Below are 15,726 nucleotides of genomic sequence, written 5' to 3'. Positions count from 1 at the left end.
AAAGTTTTTTTACACACTTCAAAAACATCATAAAAGTGGTGTTCATTTGTGAAGATTTTCCTACTGAACGAAACCTTTAAGTATCATAAGCTTTTGTTCGCCACAGAGCTTAGTGTTTGCAGCGGTTCAGCATCCACTGAAACACTCCTGTAGGATTTTTATCGAGGGAACCAGTTTAATTTCCTATCTTCCTGAAAACTTCATCACTTTAGGACTCTCTTAAATGTAACATTACATCCAATGTTGAGGCTCAAACCAGGGTGTATATTAATGCAGGAATAAATAAAGCTACTGTAATGTAAACACATTATCCGTCAATTAAACATGTCCAGAGTTCAGGTATTGGCTATACTATGCATGATCTTGTCACCCGACCACTGAACATCAGGTAGGAATCCTCCTCCTCATAGCCTCTCTGCATAAAAGCCCATGTTTATGTTTCTCCTCTGTGCTGGCAGACGGCTTCTCATCCGCGTGGCCTATTCTTGGCAGAAAGACATTCTTCCATGCAGGGCCGCTGGACCAGCACCTAAATGTTCCAATTAGCCGGTGGGGCAAGACCGCAGGCCACTGTTAGGCTCACAGAGAGGCCTAATCACATCAGCCACACACAGAAACTGCATTGTGTCCTAATATATTGGATTTCTGTTTGAGGTGATGTGCTAATGTCAGCACTGACTCACCTCCTGGGTCTAATGCTCCCTTTGTCTCTCCACACACACACACACACACACACATGAAACCAAATATAGTCTGTAGACTTTATCTAGGAAGTTACGAGACAAATGGATGCGTCAGTGTGTGAACTAGTCTTCGTCATCAGCCTTCTTTGTTGTTGAGGTGATAGCGCTGGTATACAGACAGGTGACACATCATGCATGTACGTCTGATGCTGTTCTGGAGATATGTGGAACTACGTCTCCAAATGTCTCAGGTTTGGTGTCCAGGTTACTCATCGTGTTCCAGTTATGCCATGGTTCCAGCACATGTTGCTTCCGTTGCCCATTGAATGCATTTCAGAAGCAAAATGCCAGCCAACAAGCTGGTGTTTTTTCCACCTTGTGAGTCATCGTGGTAAAATTGTGGTGAAATCTGGAGACGCCTGCTCAAGCGAAAGCACAAAAAGGGTTTATATGTCTGTGGACACATTTTTTCCAAGATGGTGTGTAGTTGAGATAACGGTGAAGGAAAAGTTCGAAGACAAATTTGACATCTCTGGACTTGATGTATAATCAGGCCCTAGTTCTGAAACGTGTAGCCAAAGCCAAAGTGCCTTGAATTGCATTCTCTCTACTGCCCATCAGGGGGCAGATTGAATGGAAGTTTATGAGAAAATGACCCTGCTTCTCACATGATTAATTATCTCAGTGAACATGAGTTTATGCTCTCAATCTCTTGAAGTCTTCTTCAATGAAGTATGATGTTCATTTATTTATTACGCAGGTATGCATGTGATGGCTACATTGTGATGACAGGTTGCTACCACGTGTTGCTACTGCAGGATTGCTATCAATGCCAACAGCTTCTGAGATGAATTGAACAAGTTTGCAAAAAGATTACATTGCATAAAGGAAGCTAGCTTTGCTAACAGCTTCACACCAGAAGTTAGATGAATCCACATCCAGTAAGGTTGCTGCAAAAATTCAAAGATATTAATGGCCAAAGAGCTTGAGGTTTCAAAATTGTGATGGGTGACGTCACCATGACTACGTCTACTACTTATATACAGCCTGATCTGTATAGTATGAGTTTCAGTAATATGCCTGCACTCCTAGGGCACTTATGGTAAGACTGAACAGGTGAAGGAGGGAGATTTTCTTTCAGGTCACTTTTTGACGATCAACATGTACCGACTGCTCACAAACCGTATCAATGCTGTGTCACACCTGGCAACACTTCAATCAGAATTCCATAAAACACAAATTTGATTGTCAGCAATCCGTTCAGGAATCCGACGAAATGGTGATTAGGTATCAGCAAGAGTGGTGTAAAGGATGTATCACCATCTCAGTGATGATTTATGATATTGTTATGTAATATGACATAATCAATGCTGGGTTTACCCAGAACGTATTCATTATAGGACACATTCCTGAGAATACATTTCAAATAGAATTCCTTGAGTCAGACTTATACAACAACAACTTTCCTTCCGGCACATTGCTCTATTCTTTATTTGATTCAACTTTATGAATGCCTGAATTTAGTATAGATTCCTCTGAGCGTCCCCCCAAAAACAGCATCATGAGTATTGACATTTCAATAGCTTGCTGTTTGTCAGCGCCAGACAAATTAATTTGGTTTCCATGGCCGGAGTAGAAGTTTGAGTGAAAACCTGAGGTGCTGCTCAAACAAGTCGATGTGAATTCAAGTGAACCGAGTGGATGTAAATTTGCGTGAGGAGAATTGAAATACGTTGCCTGTTTCTGCCTGTTGTTAAAATTAATAAACCCCGGCTGCTTTTTCATCAGTTTGACTTATTCTCTTAATTTCTCTGTGCACTGGAGCAGAGTAACGTAAGGCCAGCCGTTGTCAGGAGCCCAGTCAAAAGGAGTGTTTCTGCCTAATTGCGAGAGTTGTCAAATTACCAAACTCTGCAGCAACAGAATGTCGAACTGCTTCAATTCACCAACAAAAACATATTTAAAAAAAGCAAACTTTACACCACTGACTTTAAAGATTGTTACTTTTGCTTGTTTTGGAGTTGGGAACAAGAATCCAGAGTACCATTTCCTGTAAACACTCAGAGTCGCAAAAAAAAAATACGTTCCCATACAACAAAACTGCATTGCATGCATTTGCATTTGTGTCGAGGGAAACATATTTTTTCAGTGACATTTGCATTTGACGTTAGAAAAAATGTGTTCCTTACCAAATCTGCGAACTTCGGCGTGGGGAGGAGGTCAGGGTGGTTGGGTGAAACAAACACAGGACTTTCACCCAGCACACACTGAATTGTGAGCTTGTGAGGAAGGTGTGTGGAGGATTAGATTTCATCCTTAATACAATTTGTTTTTCACTGCATCAATTTTGGCTTGTCATAGCAGGAAAAACACAGGTGTAATTAACCTCATGGTTCAGATCCATTTCAGTGTCTCAGGAAGTCATGTAAGTAAGCCAGCAGGCACAAAAATAGTATGAAATTGGTAATTATTGATGTGATTAATTAGACCTGTGGGTTTTTTTCTTCTTCTATGACCTATTGTCAGTCGTCTGCCGGTGTGATTGGTTGTTACCATGGAAATACAGCTCTAAGTTTTAGGGCTCTGTCTTAGTTAACTGCTCCACCTGAGAAAATCATGTAGTTTCATCCACTCACAGCATGGTCCCCATCATACATTTAAGTGTGTTATTATTATTAAAAATCAGAGCTATTATTATGTAATAATGTATCCAGGAATTTAATGTAAGTAGCCCCATATTTCGCCAACTTAATAATGCTTTATTATTAATACTATGACATAATCATAATAATAATGGTAATAATAATGGTAATAATGATGATAATAATGCATGTGTTGGCAGCGTGTTGGTAATTAGCTATAATGTGTGCAGGCAGAGAGCTGCAGCACGCCGCCTCACAGCCTCCCCATCACCGCGTTCACTCCGCTCGCTGCGCCTTCTCCTCCTGCATCCGGCGGAGATGTAAAGTGGATTAAATAGCCGCGAATGCAAGACGGTGGGATTTTGAACCGCTTTCGTTTTCCTTTTTGCCGGGGCTGTCTCTATATTCACCGCATCGCTTCTCTCTTTTCTCCGTGTGCGTGTGTGTCTGTCTGCGTGTGTGTGCGCGCGCGTGTGTGTGTGCTTTTTCTCCCGTGCAGCTCCTCTCTGCTGGGATCCTGGTCTGCCAGGGGCTGCAAAGCCGTGCTAGTCGACTCATTCAGAACCAAATGCGTGTGTGACAGACTGTCCACCTTCGCCATTTTAGCACGGCTAAACCCCGAAATGGTAAGTCCGACAACCTCCCTTTGACTTCGTTGACGCTAAAAAGGTATCGCAGACGGTGTGTTTTTTTTTTTTTTCCATTCCTATATGAATGCATCAGCTGTTTTTTTTTTTTTTTTTGTTCAAAGGGCGTCATTGTCATTACATATCAACAGATCCTCCCTCTCTCCCCCTCCTTCCCTTTCTCTGTCTCGACATGCCAAAGCCATGCTGTAAAAGGTTATTATAGTCTAGCCAAAGGAAAGGGTTTTTCTTCATCTTTTTTGGGGGGGGAGGGGGGGTTGTCTTTATTCATGTTGCACCTTGCAGATGGACTATTTAATGTGTTCCAAGAGGATGTGCACACAGGGAGGTCCTGTGCATAGAGGTGGTGGTGATCACTGTCAGATGTACTGACATGGTGAGTGGGATTTAACATCATATTATAGCTGGTGATCATACCTGCATGCAAACCCCCTCCCCCCTCCCACACCTCCACTTCCCTTATCCGAACACCGACAATTCCTGTTCACACATTAGCATATTTTAACATATTACACTGTCAATGGTGTCTCCATGGTAACCAACCAGGCCCCATGGAGGAGGTGCTGCATGACAATCCAGTAGCCTAGCCCGAGCAACAAGACACGTTTTAATAAGACTACAGTAGGACGACAGAACGTTGTGACACAATGAGATGGCAACGTGTGTGTGTGTGTGTGGGTGTGTGTGTGTGTGTGAGAACAGACATGTCTGTTAAAACCAACAGCAGTATACTGGTGACTCAAACCTGCCCCACTTTCTTTAGAGAAAGGCCAGTGATTTTTGTGGGGAATTTTCATATGGTGCGATTAGTTATTATTAGACTACAAATTGCCTCAGAAGCAGTTTGTTCGCTAGTTGCCCTGGTAACAACATGGGCACAGAGGTTTTCTTAAAGGCGCAGGAGGCAGTGTGCTGTTTATCCTGCTCCCTGGTCAGGCCAGGATGCTTGGGTTCACCACCATGAGCCGAGCACATTTGGCTAGTTTTGTTGTGGTGCCGATTGGAGCGTATATGACCACGAGGAAGGGATGTGAGTGAATGTGCTGCACGCTTTGCTGGTGGAGGCTGCACTGCTGTGCTTCGTGCTCTCAGTGCTGGAATGATTAGGTCAATAATGAATTGGTCTGAGGAGTCAGCGGAAATTTAAAGGGATAGCGCAGCCTCAACATGGTTAGCCTAGCATAGCATGGAGAAGGGAAGCAGGGGGAGACAGTTGGATCCTCATTGATCACACAAACAGAAATGTGAACATGTCGATATGTTGTTTAAGGGTGAGGTTACATGGTGGAACTACTTCTTGACAAAACGCAGTGCTACATCTCCAGCTATAGCATGGGGGGCCATTATGGACTGTTGTTGGCCAAGAAATAGTTCCACAATGTAGAAGAAGAAATGAAACCACAAAGCTCTTTAGCCTGATTCTGTCTAAGCTAAAGAGGTGTCTTCACTTTGTATGCTACAGCCAGGCTGGCTGTTTCCCCCTGCCTCAAGTCTTTATGCTAAGCTAGACTAACCATGTATTATCTCCAGCTTCAGCTTCATACATAATGAGTAGACAGATTGGTATTGCTTCCTTTGACCTGGTTTGTTGCTTATTATTGTACATTCAATACACTGTTGGTGTTTTATTGTTGGGCATTTCTAGTGTATTTTCTAGTGTCTTTTTTCTTTTTCTTTTTTTACATTTTCTAGACTTTCATTTTGTGTTGATTTCACAGCCACTGTGGACAAAGGGTAGTGGTAGTGGATTTTGCATTTGAAATTGGATCCTAAGACTAGCAATAAGAATAATGGCATATAAATAGCAACTATTCTGGCTCTTTTTTACTTATGTGGGTCATATAGAGGCAAAATGTTAAATTTGAGACCACTTCCTCAAGAGACAATCAAGTTCCTCAGAGTAACTGATGATAAGACAGATACTTACATTTCACTCAAATGAAAAATGAAGACGGACTTAGTTATCTGGGCTTGGCCTCAGCTGAGGTTGATGGGAGTCGGGTCACACCTTGACAAGCTGCAAGCTGACACACTGGACAGAAGCAAGAGCATCAAACACTGTTAGTATGGAGCAAAGCATGATACCTTCCTTAATGCAAATACAATAGAACAACAAACAGCCCCTGATAATCAATTATTCTTGTTGATTGTATCATTTAGTTTAATATGGCCCTGAATCTAACTAAGTGAGTCATTTTAAACCAGGACGTACTCCAGACTTAAAGAGCATGTTTCACTGTAAGATTCATGTTAGTGTTATAGCTTTTATTAAGCTGATTTTGAGCCATGCTAGCAATGTTTGTCATTTTGTTGGTCTGTCTGATCACCACTTTGGTCCAGAATGTCATCTCATATTGGATTAATTGTCTTCATCTAGTAAATTATGGTCGCATTTAGAATACAGATGGTAAAGCAGGGTTTGCTATATCCATTGCTTCTATACAGTCTAGCTGATGAACATGATACCCATTAAACCATCATAACATCATCAGCGTTGTCATTGAGACCACGTTGCCATACTAGCGTTAGCTTCAAACACTGCTGTCCTGAGTAATTGCGGCTTCACGTAGCTTGTAGCATGGCTGTAGACTCTTGTTCTGGTACAGGTACTTGAATGAAAAATGAATGTGAGCTAATAGTTTTCAGTAGATAATGGTGTTGTCCCTGCAGCCTGCCTCCACCTGTATAGACAGCCTGTTCACAGCTCCGTTGCAGCCTGGAGGCTTCACACACCCTGAGGGAAGCGGCTTCTTTTACCGGGAATGGAGGAAAAAGGCAACTCCTTGCTGTTCCTTTCCCACATAGTAGCGACTAAATGGCCCAGCCGCTCTGTCTGCAGCTAGCCTCCTACAGCCCCAGCATGATAAACACCCTGGCCTCTCTGTTTCCCCCCCTAGCTCCTCTCCTCCTTCCATCCCACTCTTCTAATCTCTACCCCTCAGTCATTTCATCACACCATTTTTCATCCTCAGTTGCTGCATTATATTTTAGCTCTCCCTCTCTCCCCATTTACTCTCTTGTTGCCACCTCTCGTGTCCATTTTGTTCAAGTCCAACTTAGCTGCAGGCTTTTAGAGGGAAAAACTGAGGGGGGGAAATGCACTGCAGTCAAAGGCAAAAAAAAAAGCCCCCCAAAACCTGAGCCCAGTTTTCTGCCAATGCTGGGTCTTTGCATGGCGAGTGGGAAGGGGATGAATGAGCGTGCTTGTGCTCGTATCGTTTTGGATGTTGTAAGCCAGCTTTTCTTCAGTTTGAATGTGCTGTCAGGATAGATGCAGTGACAAGCCTCTTTGGCCAATTAGCCCACATTCTGAGAGTAGCAAGTAAGTGGACAAGACTGATTGTGGTTAGCGGGGCGGCAGGCCAATGGATTGTCATCATACTCATACTACGATTCCAGGATGTATCCATCCATGCTTCATCTACGGAGGGGCGCCACAGATATCGTCGGTCGATAGGCAACTGAAGCTGTCCTATGTGGCTGTGCTGGAATGTAAATATCCAATGGGAGGAAAAAGGCAAAAATGCAATATTGTTTTGTTTTGGCGGATGTTTTGTAGAAATTAAGTCATGGTGATATGATCTGAAGTGGAACTAGCTGAGCCTGATGCCTGTATGGGAAATATGAAGCTGGAATAAAGACTGGGACCAGGGGGAAGCAGCTAGCCTGGCTCTGTCTAAAACATCCACCTCTAAAGCTCATGGATTATTATGAAAAAGACAAGTTTTAGTTGTATAGGGGGGTTGGGTGCAGGGCTTTTTCCTGGCAACCTGAAGATGATAACAAGACTGGAACTACTGATGACAAACAAGATACAATTATTTTTCTTTCTGCCTGCAGTCTCTATTCCAAGCTAGGCTAACCATGCCCTGACTGCAGCTCCATGCTTAATGCACAGCCGTGAGATGTATCTGCTCTGCACTTGCAGAAAGTATAATTTCACTTTTAGTAGACCATGAATACAGATGTGTGAAATGTTTGTAAAAACTTCTCCAGACGTTTATCTCAATTCTGGACTTATTTGGACTAGCCCAGTGTCATTTGTTAGCCTATTGTAAAATAATACAATCATTTTAATTCTTGGAAACATACAAGGCCTATTGTTTAGACTTTGGGGGACAAGGTGATGTTTGCTAATGACTTGTCTCAAAAATCCAACAATATTCAGTTTACAATGACATTTGACAGCAAAAAGCAACGTTCATTCTGCATGTGAGAAAGTGGAAGAGGTGCATATTTATCATTTTTGCTTGGAAAATTTGAATTCATTAATGATCCATAGAGCTGTCAGTGACTGATGCGTTAAGCCACTAATCATTTCAGCTGAAATATCAGAGGGCCTTCGGTGAATGAGAGTTTATCAATTAGCTGTGTGTCGCCAATAATGTGATTTGTGTGTGTTCTATTTTATTAGCTTACGTCATTCTTATTTTAAGTGACGGATTAGATTTACACCCACTTACCAGGAGGCATGAATGGCTTTTATTTGATTTGTATTTGGATCAGTATCTCTATCACCCAACCCATCCATTTACATATCCATTGTGTGGAATGGATACAGCGCAACTTGTTTAAGGAATCCTTTTAATTTAGCGGTTTACTATATTGGCAGCAGCTTCATGTGATAGATTGCCAAAGGAAATTACATCCCGTGGTCCTCCTCAGTGGTGGTGGCTGGAGCATCCCTGTCTCTGCTCAATAATACAGTCTGGTCACTTTATCTTGGATAGTAGCGCTCTCGTTTGGAGGCTGTCTGAGACTTCTCTGTCATTGGCTGAAAAGTTTGTCCATCTCAGCAGACGCCTTTCCATTCCACTGCACTCGTAATCTTTTTTTTTTTTTACTCCTCCTTTTGCTTTTAGAGAAGGAACTCACTGCAGTGCAGATTAATCAGAGGGATTTAATTAACTTGGCCCCGGCACACACATCAAACCTGGAGACAAGACAGGCTATAAACTGAGCCAATTATCTCCTGCTAGAAGAGCAGTTGGGGGGGGGGGGGGGGGGGGGGGGCTGAAACTCCCTCACGTCCCGGTTATTTCATGAAACTGCCCCCTCACCTCACCTTAACTCGCCCGCCCACTACACCACACACCAGCGTAAGGGATGTTGGTGTCGAGCATGGGTGTGGATGGTTGTTTGGAGCCACACTGGCATTTGATGATTAATTACGAGCTTGAGAATTTGCCTCCCTTTTCTGTTTCTGGCTCCTTTGGCGCTTTGGGTGGCTGTCGGCCAGTCCATAACTTTTGCACAGGAATTGTTTAACAGACATTCATGGTCCCCAAAGGATACATCCAACTGACTTTGGTGAACCCTTGACACTTTCTCTAGCAGGTGATAGAGGGAAATATCTTGACCGCTATTGGCTGGGTTATCATGAAACATGCTACGGATATCCAGGGTTCCTAGAGGATGTATCCACATGACTTTGGCAATCCTCTGATTTCTCCTCTATTCCCGCCAGTTGGTGAAATCATTCACTTATTTTTTTAAATATCTCAACATGTACTGGATGGATCGGCACATCATTTGGTAGACATTCATGATGTCCACTGACCTGGGGAGCTTGTATCTTGTGATGAATTGCTGTTGTTGAGATCAAAGGGCTCTAAGGCGAGTGATGCCAGATCGTTTACAACCTGAGGTACTTTCATTTGTAAAACTGTTTTATTGATTGTGCATTAGTTAGTTTTGTCTGTATAGATTTTAAATATTGGAATTAAGACCGTGCAATTACAAAATAGAGAAAAACAATCTTAATTATTGGGCCTATATCTAGAGGTCAATGTTGACACACTGAAATATCACGAGCAGCACAGGCATGAGCACACACAGCCATGCACCCTGCTGCTGCAGCTGCCATGTTACCGTGTTACCATGGCAACTAAGACAATGTCGGCTGAAACATGCGGATGGTTTTTAGCTGTCAGCTTTTAGGATAGTAAAGAATGTCAGTCCTATATGATGTGTGTGTGTGTGTGTGTGTGTGCGTGTGTGTGTGTGCGTGCGTGTGTGTGTGTGTTCGTTTGAGGCATTGTGGTTTATTCATGAATCACCTTGAAGTCACCTTGCTCTGCAACTGAGGCTGCCAACTTAGCTCCAGCCGTAGATACCGCATACCTGCACTTACATTGTGTGTGTGTGTGTGTGTGTGTGTGTGTGTGTGTGTGTGTGTGTGTGTGTGTGCGTGGGCATGCTAAGTATTCCCCGCGTACTTTTGTTCACACCAGGGATGAAAAGCCTCTCACTGAAAGCTGTAGCAGTGAAAAGATTTTTTGTGGAGTTCACAGCTCCCTTCGGCGGTGCCGGGCTTCCTCTGGTGAGTGTCTGGGCGTGTGAAGTCATCCCGCTAACCTTTACAATTCCACTTAGCACTGTAAACACTCTTCTGCACAGCCAGCCAGCTGGGCCGGCCCACTTATACTCAGTGCCTCCAATCATCTAAATGTGAATCTCTAGTCAAATCATAAGTCTTGCAAGTTGAATTATCAACTGGCCTTTTTCTATAGCGGCCTTGTTATTTTCCACCCAACTGCACATGATCATAGCCTTTGGCCACATAATGAGCAACTAGTCCTGAGTCGGCCAGCTACAGAGTGTACTCCTGACACTGCTGTTGGCCTTTTTTTCCACTCCTAACCTTGCTGCAGTGATATAGAAGTGAACTTGTATCAGTGCACCATGACATCTCTGCTGGGTGTGACAGAGCACAGCTGTCAGTGATGCAGAGCAGCGAAAACTCAACGAGAGTTCAAGAGTTTCTAGCTTCCGTACTGTGACGTATATCCGTGTGAAACAGGATAGCGAGGTGGGACATAACGTTGGGAGGAAGCTCATATTGACTGATGGATAGAAGTCATGAGATTAGTGGTTGAAATCGATTCTAACTGATGTAAGCATGCATCATATTTTGCTTTCCAGGGAAGAAAAAGATATTGGAAACTAATGTAAAAATGTTATATATATTTTTTTTCAATATATTGTTAAATAGGTATTTAGAGCATCATAAAAAACAGCTATAACTAATGCATATGTGTGTGTTTGGTTATTTATTATCATCATTTTTAATCATTTCATGTCCAGAATGGAAAGTAAAAAAATGTATTCAAAAATAAAATACAAATAAAATAAAACAGTATTAATAACTAAAATAAAATAGTATAAGGCTACCAGCCCAGTGCTGAAGTGCTCTGCTTTAGATCTCGAGTAAGAGCCATAAGAAATTAGCGAGGCGTTACTCACTCTCCCCCAGCCCCGTCCAGGTAAGTAAGAAATGGGTCCAAGACAGTTTAGGAAAGAATTTATTGGTTCCCAACAACCTGAGTCTTTCCATCTGCATTACTGAAATAATGTCGCCATCAATCCGTGGAAGTAAGGAGAGTGATTTCCATTCTCTCTGAATGAGTCTTTTGGCAACAATCATCCCCAGCATCGAGGATTGTTGCACGGCCTCAGGAAGGCACAAAGTGGATTGCGAGCAGCCGGAGATGGCGAGTCCATCGTCTAATTGGATGGTTCTTTTATAGACCTTTGAGCACCAGTCAAATAGTTTGGGCCAGAATCCAGTAAGTGAAGGGCAGAACCAGAAGTGTGAGACAACGTGCCCTCTGTCACACAGCGGTGTGACGGAGGGAAAATCCTCCGCAGGCTCGATTTAGAATAGGGGAGACGGCGGCCGACCCTGACTGGATCTACTGTCTGTTAATAGAGCCGGACTGTCGTTTTATGTCACTGGGATTTCTGAACGAAGTCTAAAACACTGCAGGGAGCTCCGAACCCGTTAATGTGATCTAATTAAGATACTGTATTTAGATCCAGATTGCACGTTAACACCAAACTGAAAATGGTATTAACCTTGAATCCGTTTTGTCGATTTTTGGATGCAGCCCTGCAGTCAACAAAGTTACTTGTTGGCTGCTACACATTAAACACGGCTGCTACACATTAAAGTCTCTCAAAGATGTGTGAGATAAAGAAGTAAATGTGTTTGTCTTGAGCCACAATCTCTGAGAAGGCTGGTTGGCTGATAGGCATCAGAGCCGATGCCAAGGAAAAACACACTCCACTGCATTTGAACTCTGAGTGACCCAGTTGGGAGGACTCCTCTTAACAAGGGGTCGAGTCAGCAGGGACTTTTTTCTGTGCTTGTATTCATCTGTTGACAGCTCCTGTCAAAGTCTGTACACACCACGGATCTGCAGTTTGTCTCCTGATTTGTTTTTGCACCGATGCTTCCAAGCCTTTTAACTATTCACCCTGCTCTTCATATGATCATCTGATGAGTCACGATGTCGTCACGAGGCTCGGAGACGTGACGTCACTATTGGTTTTTTGCTTGTTTGTGTTTGTTTTCACATTCTTTGCTCTTACCTTTTCAGAACATGGACAAGACACAGCTCCCGTCCGTGACGCTGATCGTGGGCTGTGGAGTGTCTTCGCTCACGTTGTTGCTCCTCATCATCATCTACGTGTCGGTGTGGAGGTGAGATAAAGCATCTCGCTCTGAGACACAAAAGGGGGGGGGGTGCTACTGTTATTGAGAAACAGTGAGAGATGACCCTTCCAGCTTGTGGAGAAGCACCGATGTTATCAGCTTGTTTATCAGTTCACAGTACACGGGAACAGGGTGGGCGGCACAGACCCCCACACTCCCCAACATTAATGGAGTCAACGTTGTCATTATGATGCGTTCAAATGAGCTCCGTAGTGCTCGTTGACACTGGTGTCATCACACCCACTGTTTTCCATGTATGCTGCACACACCTTGACACTGTTCTACTGTCATCAATTTACACCAATGAGGTAGTGGGAGAGGAGGCAGGGCCTGCCCTTCATCCCCTCCATGCTGCTCGCCACAAGTTGAAAACTAACACGCCACGTGATAGGTTAAAAAAATGTTAGTAATTGAGGAGTTGGGGGTGAGGACTCGTTGAGAGGGACATCATGGGGCCCGTGACCAAAGGTCCACAGTTGGCGCTTCTCTTTTAGCAGAGTATGACTCATGTCCCATGTGACACTGACTTCAAACACAAATGATTTACCAAAGTCAAATTATCGATAATATCTGGCTTTAAACTGAAATCTGTGTGATCTGTGCAAAAGTAACTATTTAGTGAAAACCACAATCATTAATTCCTTTTTTTTTTTATCTCCCATCTCTTATCTCTGTCACCGCCCTGCAGGTACATCCGGTCGGAGCGTTCAGTCATCCTCATTAACTTCTGCCTCTCCATCATTTCCTCCAATGCTCTTATTCTCATTGGACAGACTCAGACACAGAATAAGGTGAGGATCAATGTGTTTGTCCGTATCGGTATTGAACTGATGATCATAGCGCTTGACTGATTCATTAAGATTCTGACCTGTTTTTGTTGTTTCAGGTCTTATGCACCCTGATCGCTGCGTTTCTCCATTTCTTCTTCCTGTCCTCGTTCTGCTGGGTTCTGACGGAGGCGTGGCAGTCCTACATGGCGGTGACGGGCCGTCTCAGGAATCGCATCATTCGCAAGCGTTTCCTCTGTCTCGGCTGGGGTGGGCCCTCTGTCTCATCGCGTCGTTCATCTTGTCTTTTCCCATTTCGGGCCGCGTTAATGTGCCTTTTTTTTATTTTCCTCCCAGGTCTCCCTGCACTCGTGGTGGCCATCTCAGTGGGATTCACCAAGGCAAAGGGATATGGAACACCAAGCTAGTAAGCACGCTTTTTCCACGGCTCCGCTATTGTATATACCTCCACCTCTTTAACTATTTATGGCGGGTATTACACATGGATGGGGGTTTACGTTTGCGGCATAATTAACCTCTCTTTCTCCGTCTCATATATCTTTAACCATCCTCATTCCTGTCATGTCCTCACCTCATTCTGCCCCTCCTCTTTACAACCCTTCATGTCCCCCTCCCCCCTACCCTGCCTCATTCCTCCATCATGTCCACTTCTTGGTATCATGTCTTTCTACATCTGTATTCTCCTGCTCCTCTCTTGTAGCTGCTGGCTGTCTCTGGAAGGAGGTCTTCTCTATGCATTTGTTGGACCTGCTGCAGCTGTTGTCTTGGTATTTCTTCTTTCCTCTACAGTTTGTCTTTGCTGGTTTGCTTTTACCACCTCTGCAAAAAATTCAGATTTAGACCTGCACCTGCAATAGCATCATGCAACGTTTTTCAGTCATCTTTTTTTTTTTAAGAATATTTACACCGCATATCTCTATTCAGGGATTTATAACAGTAGTAATGGTAACACAAACATACTATTAAAATGCAAAAAAATGAACACATCAAAGCTAGTCAGGAGTCATTGTAAATTGAATCCCCAAAACACCAGGAAATATACGTCTCACATTAAAGAGGTGCTACCTCATTATTTTAGATTGTATCCTTTGTTTAGTGTTATTTATATATAATATATGTATATATAGGAAGTTTAATAACTAAGAAAATTATTTCAGCCCAACAGTACACAAATAGGACCACATCAAAACCAATAGCCCACGTCTCCTCCTCCCCGTTCACTATATTTCTTCTGCTTCTTCCTTTCCTTCCCTGCCTCCCCTCTTCCTTGTTTACGTGCTTCATTCCACCCCTCCTTTCCTTGTAAACTTCCTCCCTAACCTCCCCGTCTCATCCTTTCCTTGCTTACTTCCTCATTTACTTCACTGTCTCCACCTTACTTTTTCAACCTCCTCTTTTATCTAACGGCCTCGTTCTTCCCTTAAAAACTCCCTGACTTTTCCTTGACAACATCATCCTTTACTTTACCTCCTCCTTATTCCTCCTTTATCTCCCCGCCCCTTCTTTTTTGTCAACTTCCTTAACCTCCCTGGTTCATCCGTACCCTTGATTATTTCCCCTTTTGCTACCCCGTCTCCTTCTTCCCTCGTCAACTTCCTTATTAAAGCATAATTCTATTGCATAACAAACCCTCCGTAACTCGAATATAATAGTGTTTTTAGTGCTTTTGCTAAATGTCCATGTTACATTTTATAATAATAATAATAATAATAATAATAATAATAATAATGAATTCAATATTAAACCAATATGGGAGGTAGTGGACTATGTAGCAGTTACATGAATGAATATAACAGTAACAGCTGTTGGTTGAATTAGAACAAGGGCCGTTTTGCACAACATAGAAAAAACAAACCCAAAAATGTATTTATACGTTCCCCTTACATCTAAATCACAGACATAAACCCTGGCAGTTCCCACTCTGCAGCGACACTGTGTCCTTGTTTCACTAATCAAATCCATTAGCTTCAGTTGCACTGACTCACTTCCAAGTGCTTCTTTTCCCACCTACGAGTGAACAGCTTGTTTGGGTCGTCCTTTTTACACAAGCTGCTTCCCTGATGAAGAGCCGCTGCTCCAATTGGCACTCACACTGAAGGTCCGGCCCACTCCGAGCAGCATGAGAGGGGCTCGTTATTAGATTATAGGCTGAACATGACAGGAATCACTCGATCTTTGATTTCATATAGCTTCGATTTTATGTACGATGCTTTTTTTCCCGGTGCAATGTCTATGTAAAATGTGTTATTATGTTAGCAATCCATCCATTCAACCATTGTTACTTTATTCATCGGGTGCCTGCTGGTTTTGGTAACATTTAAGATGGTACAATCTAGTATTTACAGTAAGTACAGCAAGTGTGTGTGAGATGACATGCATGCTGCCATCATCTTGTTGTGACGAACGTCTTCATCCCCATCCCTCCTCATCATGGTAGCTTAGATTGGCATGTTAAGTCTGAAGTATCTT

The 15,726-nt window shown here is 43.1% G+C and overlaps 1 protein-coding gene across 15 annotated transcripts in view; it reads left to right on the top strand.

Moving 5' to 3' along the window:
* The window catches only part of adgrb1a (adhesion G protein-coupled receptor B1a), a 94,925-nt gene that overhangs the window by 59,438 nt on the left and 19,761 nt on the right, over positions 1-15,726 (top strand). For 10 of the 15 annotated variants that reach the window (XM_084027902.1, XM_084027911.1, XM_084027898.1 and 7 more), the window contains 6 exons: positions 3,825-3,951; positions 12,354-12,457; positions 13,158-13,260; positions 13,356-13,506; positions 13,594-13,663; positions 13,958-14,024. In XM_084027902.1, coding sequence (XP_083884028.1) covers positions 3,825-3,951; positions 12,354-12,457; positions 13,158-13,260; positions 13,356-13,506; positions 13,594-13,663; positions 13,958-14,024 — 622 coding nt within the window. Of the gene's footprint in view, positions 1-3,824; positions 3,952-12,353; positions 12,458-13,157; positions 13,261-13,355; positions 13,664-13,957; positions 14,025-15,726 lie in introns of all 15 variants that reach the window. The other 5 variants (XM_084027906.1, XM_084027904.1, XM_084027905.1 and 2 more) reach the window with 1 other exon arrangement.

The sequence above is a fragment of the Eutrigla gurnardus genome, assembly GCF_963514095.1.
Source record: "Eutrigla gurnardus genome assembly, chromosome: 14".
Classification (NCBI taxonomy): domain Eukaryota; kingdom Metazoa; phylum Chordata; class Actinopteri; order Perciformes; family Triglidae; genus Eutrigla; species Eutrigla gurnardus.
Note: the sequence above shows the minus strand (reverse complement) of the source record. Positions and strands in the feature narration are given on the sequence as shown.